This window comes from Diadema antillarum, unplaced genomic scaffold (genome assembly GCF_040938485.1).
Source record: "Diadema antillarum isolate AM-2024a unplaced genomic scaffold, OU_Dant_1.0 scf00000031, whole genome shotgun sequence".
Taxonomy (NCBI): domain Eukaryota; kingdom Metazoa; phylum Echinodermata; class Echinoidea; order Diadematoida; family Diadematidae; genus Diadema; species Diadema antillarum.
The window spans coordinates 1,491,101-1,500,075 of record NW_027270920.1 but is presented as its reverse complement, the minus strand read 5'-3'; the positions used below and the strand labels follow the sequence as shown (position 1 = coordinate 1,500,075).

The 8,975-nt window shown below is 40.0% G+C and overlaps 1 protein-coding gene across 1 annotated transcript; it reads left to right on the top strand.

Moving 5' to 3' along the window:
- The first annotated feature begins 1,256 nt into the window (after positions 1 to 1,256).
- LOC139741359 (mediator of RNA polymerase II transcription subunit 20-like) lies at positions 1,257 to 7,241 on the top strand. The gene is made up of 4 exons (XM_071651943.1): positions 1,257 to 1,375; positions 3,333 to 3,475; positions 4,600 to 4,853; positions 6,153 to 7,241. The coding sequence occupies exons 1-4, from the start codon at positions 1,362 to 1,364 to the stop codon at positions 6,363 to 6,365; spliced, it is 624 nt and encodes a 207-aa protein (XP_071508044.1). The 5' UTR covers positions 1,257 to 1,361; the 3' UTR covers positions 6,366 to 7,241.
- The last annotated feature ends 1,734 nt before the right edge of the window (positions 7,242 to 8,975 follow it).

Here is an 8,975-nt window from a genome sequence, read left to right as displayed (position 1 = left end):
GATATTTGGAAAATTCTTGATTCACAAAATAATACAACAATGTTCCTACTTGTCATGCTTGTATTAACCGATTGTAAGTGCAATGAATAAACTGAAAGACTAATTTGATATCTACCTGATTTTCTCATTTAGGGTCATTCTACTCAAAACATAAAGATCTAATGTATACCCCTCCCCAATAAGTTAGACAAGGAGCTTTTGCCTTTCTAGAATTGAGTTCCATCTATCTGGTGCACACTTCGGGTGAAATATTTGGAACATTTTCACTCAAAAAGGTGAGACAATACTTTTGTTATTTACTCAAGTTCCAGAAAGACAAAAATACTTGATTCTTTCAGTGGTGCGTGATTAAAAAAATACCGGTAGCAATACGGTCAGGCCCTGCTGGCCAGGTAGGTTGAGGGGGTCGTTCTTAACCCTCTGGGATAAACATTGAGAGATCCGTCGTATCAGTAATGATGTATAGTTTCGGTTGAGATTGGGATTCAGATTTCAACTAACTTGCAAGATCAGTAGAAACCACTTACGAAATACAATTTTACGAGTTATTCAAGTTTTTTTTTTTTTTTTTTTTTTTTTTTTTTTTATGAAGATTGGTTTTAAAATGGCTGAGATATTCACAAAGTAAAACAAAGTGGTCCTAATTGGTGATGGGTCCCACCTTTTACTGTAAAAGTGGATATTTTCGCGCGACTAATTTTTCGCGCTTGGCAGGAAGAGTTTCGCGTGATTTTAATTCCGCGGAATCAAGACGTCAACTGCTGGAACCTATCATGGCAAGCAGAAATATTCGCGTACTTTTATTTTCGCGCTAGTTTCTTGTTGCGCGAAATGCGCGAAAATTTCAACACCGTGAAAATTTCCACTTTTACAGAGTTCCTTAACTTCATTGTTCTTGATATCTCAGCCTCCATTTGAATATTAAATTTATTTTCATCAAATTAACTTTGAATAAATCCTAGAATTGTATGATCTTTTATATTTCATAAGAAGTTTCTCTTTATCTCACATACACAAAAAAGTTGGAAACCTGAATCCCCATATCTCAACCAGAAGTATATTCCTTTCAGTGTACAAGACGCGTACATGTATCATCATAATTATTGTAATAATTGTAATAATTATTGTGCGCAGTACACTACACCAAACACCCTATCTTAGTGTAGGATCTTTATACTGCACCTTACTGCACGTAAAGTACGTGGGATGATTTGACTACACGTGTTTTCGGAAACACGGTGGACATCCGTCCAGCTCTTCGAAGTAGAACTACTAACTAGCTAGAGGGTCGTTCCTTCGGTTTCTGGCTGCAGAAGAATTTACATAGAGGGTGTCTACACTGTTTCTAAAGGAAATCCGTGATGGGTGTAACTTGGTAAGATAAAGTCACACGCTGATGCACGTCAAAGAGTAAATTTTATGTGCCATTTGTTGCCAAATGCACGATTGAATTAATCGTTTTTATATTAGTCCCACGCATTGCTTTATGTGTACAGTATGGAGGAGCTATTCATTCAGTAGGACCCTCCACGGTCACTTATTTTTCGTTGCTCTGAATTCCGTCCTCATAGGAGGAAAATCCGAGCAAAAGTATCACTAGTTATTCACAAAATCCTGAAAATTATGGGTTTCGCAAATTTACGTCAGTCGTTCTCTCTTATTTTTGAGCAATGAAGTATAAGTTTACTTCATTTCAAGTTCATGTCACACTGAGAAGCGTTCAGAATTACCATGGTATACTTACTTGGGTATACTTGGGTGTAGAGACTGGAAGCAAAGCTTATTTGTCCCTCGTTACAGTTCTGTCCCGTCTCAGGTAGGGCTCATATTTGATTGGGTTGTTTCTCCAGTGTCTTTCTAGGGACGACTTGAATTGGTTTATGGTGGTAGCGTTGATGACTTCCTTGGGTAGTGCATTCCAATTGTTAACATTTCTTATTGAGAAAGCAGACTGCCTCAGACTAGAATGGATACGTTGTTTGACAAGTTTGAGACCATGACCTCTTGTTGAACCGCTGGCCAGTTGGAGTTTGGTACTTTTGTGTAATAGCATGTATGGCTATACAGTTCTGTGCCTGGACATTCCCATTGTGAATTTGTAAATTTACTTGAAAATTGTAGGCCACGAGATTAGTTGTGCTACTGATACTAGTGTTGGTAGTGTTACTGTTAGTAGCTATTTGTGACTGAACCCTAACCCAGGGCTGCCAACTACACTCTCACGCATTGAGTGGAGTGTGAGACTCACGCAATTCAGCCAATTTTGACTGTCTCACTCTGATAAACGAAATGTCATGCTAAACCCCCAAAATGAAATGTACATGACTACAGAAATAAATATATCTCTGAATTCTCTGATATTCCGAATATCGATATGCCCAAGCCCAAAATTTCGAGATTTTCCTGCGCGGGTGTGAAGCTTAACCAATAATAGTCGTTTTTGGTTCAAGCGCAAAGACGAGCTACCCGGTATTGGATTACGATTGGTTTCTACCTATACCCCGTGAGCGTAGCTTGTACTTTCGGCAAATTACAGTACATGTATGGTTATGACGTGTGCTTTATGATACATCGCTTTACATACACTGACTGTGTGCGTAGTACGTACATGTGTACGTACGGCAGCACAGCAGGCCGCCAGGCGCTAGCCAGGAGGTCGCTCCGCTCCCTCGCAGTGTCTCACGCCAAACTCTCACTCGAGGTTGACAGCCCTACGTAACCCCCCCCCCCCCCCCCCCCCCCAAAAAAAAAAAAAACAAAAAAAAACAAGAAAAAAACACCAAAAAAAATAAAAACAAAACAATAGAAATCTAATAGTAAAATAAGCAATTGACCAGTTAAGAAACAATAATTCTATTAGATTCTAATTTGCACAGCTAGACCATGTCCATCTATCAGAAGCATGTACATACACTCAGTATATCATCTATATGATATACCGTTACATTACATATACTTGAGGATAGACTCTTGGTGCGGTGATATGTGAGATGACAAGTTTAGCTAATGATGTTAGATGGGAGGTGGGAGAGAAAAAGGAGACTTGTGTCTGTTAGGGCAACTTTGGCATTTGCAGTGCATTGGTGGACAATTAAAAGTTGAGTGTTGCTCTACCAGGGCTGATCAACGTACACCATCAAGATCAAATCTCAAGGACAACACTGAGATAATCATCTCTGACTAGAAATATTTACTAAAAGGCCTTTTAATTCTCTGGGGTTTTTTTTTTGTATGCTGGTATATATTAAAGGCAGTCACATTTTCTCTTTAGGCTGACTGCATCATGCTTTATTTTGAGCTTGGTTTGTTCCATTTGATTCTGTCATTAACAGTGTATGTCAGTGGCCCGTGACGGAGAATCGCACCATTCCTCAGACTGTGGAGATTCTCACCAAGCGGCTGGATGCCCTGGGGGCGGTCAAGATGGGCAATGTGGCTGTAGACTGTGAGATGTACCAGTCAGTTCCTACCATGGGTAGGTTCTGCTCATTGCCATGCATAGCCTACAATCCTCTCACACAACACAACACTATGCTTTTTTAATTTTATAGTGATATCTTTTGGTGTGATAAATTCATTGACTGCTTGGGGTGTAATGTGACATTTATTTTATTGTATTTAATCATTTCTTTTTACTGGAAGGAGATTTATTTGTCATTTTTCTCATTTTTTTAAAAGGTTTTGAAATCTGTCATATGACTGCTGTTTGGAATGTCACTGTAATGTGATGACTTACTGCGAGTCCAGATGATGTTATGTCATATCCTACACATTTATATCAGTCAATATATGAGAAGATGCCCTTAATTATTGCCCGAACATGATTAAAACTTGGCCATTTAAAGATAACAACCCAGTTGTTATTTGTCATTTTTCTCATTTTTTTTAAAGGTTTTGAAATCTGTCATATGACTGCTGTTTGGAATGTCACTGTAATGTGATGACTTACTGCGAGTCCAGATGATGTTATGTCATATCCTACACATTTATATCAGTCAATATATGAGAAGATGCCCTTAATTATTGCCCGAACATGATTAAAACTTGGCCATTTAAAGATAACAACCCAGTTGTTATTAAAACACAACCACATCAATACTACTTCCAGCAAATTCATGTGAAACTGTATGATTCAACAATGTAATTCCAATAGTGCTCAATTACATTGACTGTTCTATTCCTCATGGAAAGAAACTGAGGCTTCAATCTTCGATGTAATGAAAGTGTTCACTTATTACATACTCATGAGAATCATGTTATCAGTTTGAATTTCTCTCCGAGAAGTTGCCAACTTTGTGCCATGGCTGAACAAATATTACAGAATTTGATGCGTGTATTTACAGATAACTTTCAGAACTACTTCTGAGCAAATTACAAGTGCTGTTGCTGTGTAGATAATATGATATTTCTGAAAGTTTCACCTCAGGGTAACTTATGCCTATAAATTTATAATTGTCTTTACTCTTATGGCATAAAGAAAAGAAAGTTGGTGATGATAGCTAGAAACATACAAGTATGCTGTGTTCTACAATTTGCATATAATGGCAGTATTTTTTCACATGTACAGTACTAGTATTTGTTATTATCATTTTTGTGCAGGACAAACCCCCAAAGTTATTCATGTGATGCACAACAAGGAACAGCCATACACTTGCTATGCAGTGACCGACAACAAGACATGCCTAGTTTGTGAGAATTCCTTTGAAGCCATCATGCAGCGCCTCAAGGCGTTCTACACCCCCAAGAAATCGGCACGGATTGAATCCAAGGGGATACGCTATGAAATGGGAGACTTTGTTGTGAAAGTTGGCATTGTGTCGTTAGGACCCCATGCCAGGGGAATCCTCGTTGAGGTAAGACTTTAATTCATCTTGTGATATATAAAGACATAAAGTGTTGTATCCTCTTATTGGAAATTTTACATTCAGTCTTTCTTTTCTTGCAGAAAGTATCCAAAAGAAGAGATTGAATTTCTCAATTTTTATTTTAATTTCGACAGCAAAACCATACCTGTTTTCCAGCCCAAGGCTTATTTGTGGAAAGAATACAATTTCATTATAGCACAACACTCGGCTTATGAGAACAGAGAGAGTAAAAGTCCCCCAAAATGTGATTCTGTCTGTGTCCAATTCATTATAATCATTTAAAAAAAAATCCACATTTGCCCGAAAAATATAAACAAACAGATGGAAATGTATGGCACATTTTGAGTCACTGTCTTTATCAATTTTTACCAACTTATCAACTATTCAGATATAAAAGAGTCAACACAATCATAATTACAGTGTTTCTTAGAGGTAAAATTTTATGAATTTATCTGTGCATTCATGAGTAAATTTACTGTGTTGTGTTGGTACAGCTGTGGAAGTCATTGTCACTTAGCGCCTCAATACTGTGAATATTACCTGCATTTAATACACAGAAAGGTAGACTATGCTATAACCACAAGTACATTGAATGGAGAGCCTCTCTTTTATAATTGACTTAGGAGGTGATGCAGTTATAAATGCGTACATTGTAACTTGAGAAGTCACTGTACTGGTGCAATAAATCTTTCCCCGAAAGATGGGGACAGCCTGGTAGTAGTGTCGCTGCCCGGAAAGCAGTAGATGACAGGTTCGAGTCCCGCTGGTTCCTTTTTTCCGACATGTTTGTTAATTTACAGATCAGCAATTGCGATCTTAACAAATTTAATTTGTAGAGGGAGACAAAGTGAAGAAACACACACCTGAACCTTCACCCCTCTGAATGATATCTTTCTTTCATTTAATATACCCTGTCCGCCTTGGACTACTTAACATAACAGTGTCGGAATTTCGGAGCTTGGGTATTTGTTCCATGTTCATCGTGTCACTGCCGGCAACCAGGGACAGCCTGGTGGTAGTGTCGCTGCCCGGAAAGCAGTAGATGACAGGTTCGAGTCCCACTGGTTCCTTTTTTCCGACATGTTTGTTAATTTACAGATCAGCAGTTGCGATCTTAACAAATTTAATTTGTAGAGGGAGACAAAGTGAAGAAACATACACCTGAAATCTTTCCCTGTTTATGAATCTGCATGATTTGGGTTAATTGAGGACTGCCACCTGGAAAAGCCAGTGTATGGCAACCAGAGTGATTCAACTTCGATGTGATTTTCGACTTCTGCCCTGCAGGTGGAGTACACACCCTGTACCATCATCCCGGATTGCTGGCAACTGATGATGGAGTTTATGCATGGCTTCATGGGGTCCCAGAACACCCCTACAACGCACCCCTTACACGCCAGCAAGCAGGGAGAACCATTCTCCCCAAAGGACACCATTTTCCAGTATCTGGACCACTTTGAAAACATCTTGAAACGGGGCACAAATACTGCCACAAGGTGACAAGGCTGGCTAAGTACGTTGCCTTTGTCAAAGACTCCTACTGGTGGTGAAAATGGTTGGATTATCATCTCAGGTACTCATAGTACTGTCCCTTGGCATCAAAGCTGGAGTTTGCCCTGATTGTGGATCACAGGAGGCCAAACCAAAATAGACTCAATTGTGGGAACTGATATGCATTGACTGTTTTGCAAAGATCTCATTCTGCAACGCTCAAACAGCTGAGCACTCTTTATGTGTTGGGAGGATCACATGTAGATGGATGTGAGAGAGGAGTGTAACTCAATTCTGCAATGTATAGAAGTAGAACTACTTGAACTAATCAGATGTAAAAGGCATAAATGATAATAGATACATCACTTTTGCCTCTTGTTTGCTACAAGCTTTGAAATTAAAGTACCTGGTACCTACTTGCAATTGAGCAGCATAGCTTGTGAATTGCACAGATATACATGTATGCAAGCTCTTGGAAGTTTGATGCTTGTCTCCGCCACAGAAATGGAGAACTACAGGCCTGCTGCTGATGTTATTTCTTTACAGAAAGTTAAGATGGAGTCACCGTGTTGTGATGGCTGCACACTGTGAACTTTCTTACATCTTTGTACTTGTTCAGTGACTATAAGTTGGCTTTTTGTTCTCTACCATTCAATTCAGCGTATGAACCAACACAATTGACCAAAATATGGCAAAGTCATTAGAAAAAAAGGGCAAAAAGTACAGCACTTGGAGGTTCCGACTCATGCTTTCTGCCGCCTTCCTGCTCCCTAAGCAGCTGAAGATGCTGGGGGAGAGAGAGATTGACTATGTGATCATTAGTTCAGTTTATAGCCGAGTATGATCATGAGATTAATCAATAGCTGAGTGTGATGCTAGCTTGTTCAGATGACACAAGTTTTTAGATTATTAGCTCACCTGAGCCAAAGGCTCAAGTGAGCTATTGCGATCGCCCTTCGTTCGGCGTCCGTCGTGCGTCGTGCGTCGTGCGTAAACTTTTTACATTTTCATCTTCTTCTTGAAAACCCCAAGACCGATTTTCATCAAACTTGGCAGGTAGCATCCCTAGGCGGTTAGGAACTCAATTTGCTAAAATGGGCACCATGCCCCACCCAGGGGGGCCCCAGGGGGGCCCCAAACCCCCAAAATTAAGGAATCTGTAAAAATCTTCTTCTCTAGAACCAGAAGTGATAGAGCTTAGTTAATACTATGAGTTAGTACATTGATGACTGTAGTTTCAAGTTTGTTCATGGCAGAATCAGGGGTGCCCCCTTGGGACCCAGGGGAGGGGTTCTAATGGGGCCTAAATTGTACATTTTTATCTTCTTCTTGAGAACCCCGTGACCCATTTTCACCAAACTTGGCAGGTAGCATTCCTAGGGGGTCAGGATCTCAATTTGTTAAAATGGGCACCATGCCCCACCCAGGGGGCCCCCAGGGGGGCCCAAACCCCCAAAATGAAGGAATCTTTAAAAATCTTCTCTAGAATCAGAAGTTATAGAGCTATAATACTATGAGTGAGTACATTAATGACTGTAGTTTCAAGTTTGTTCATAGGAGATCCAGGGGTGCCCCTCTTGGGGGCAGGAGGGGGGGGGGGTTGTTCATGGCAGAATCAGGGGTGCCCCCCTTGGGACCCAGGGGAAGGGGGTGGGGAGGGGTTCTAATGGGGCCTGAATTGTACATTTTCATCTTCTTCCTGAAAACCTCATGATGGATTTTCGTCAAACTTGGCAGGTAGCATCCCTAGGGGGTCAGGATCTTAATTTGTCAAAATGGGCACCATGCCCCACCCAGAGGGCCCCATGGGGCCCCAATCCCCCCAAATTAAGGAATCTTAAATAATTTGGGCCCTTATTGTACATTTTCATCTTCTACTTGAGAATGCCTGGTCAAATTTTCGTAGAGCTGTGAATAATTTAGATTAGTGACTGCGTGAAAGGTGAACTTGCGATACTCAGGTGAGCGCTAGACCTGCGGGTCTCTTGTTTTGCTTGGTTTATCTAACAATAAAGCTTTCTTTGCCCACCAAACCCCTTTTCTGGCCATGAGGTGCATGTCAGACATATTCTGATTAATTTTTTTCCCCCAAATCATATACTGTACTTGAATCTGAAATGCTGTGTAGATTCCCCCATTTAAAGGCAGTTTTGGACAAAGAAATGTGATGTGTTCCACCTAACACACGATAGCAATTTTTTTTTTTCACTTCAATTTACATGTCAAATATCTTAAAAAGGTCATTCCTGTGAACATGAATCTTTAAATGAATCTTTGTTAAATGCAACTTCAAAGTAAAATCAAAGTAAGTGCTTACAAGAACTGATAATGTTATATTGTGATACACCTGTACCTGCAGACCTGTGTCTCATCTGCGAAATGTCTCTGAAAAAGAAAATCAGATTCAGCTAAAAATTGCAGATTATGACCTTTTCTTTGGGCATCAGCATCAATCTCTGTGATATGTACCAAGAGCCTGACATCATTTTATACAGGGAAACCCTGTGATAAGGCAGTTGCCAGATCCACTTATGTCACCATGCTGTAACAGATACAGGTTACCTTGTTGTAAACATACAAAAAAAGAGACTGGCTCACCACTAAACTTAGTAAATAGAT

Bases quoted from the DNA above. Each gene is read 5' to 3' on its own strand.
- LOC139741359 (XM_071651943.1), top strand. The intron at 3,476-4,599 runs GTAGGTTCTGCT...ATTTTTGTGCAG, and splicing joins CCAGTCAGTTCCTACCATGG to GACAAACCCCCAAAGTTATT. The intron at 4,854-6,152 runs GTAAGACTTTAA...TCTGCCCTGCAG, and splicing joins CCAGGGGAATCCTCGTTGAG to GTGGAGTACACACCCTGTAC.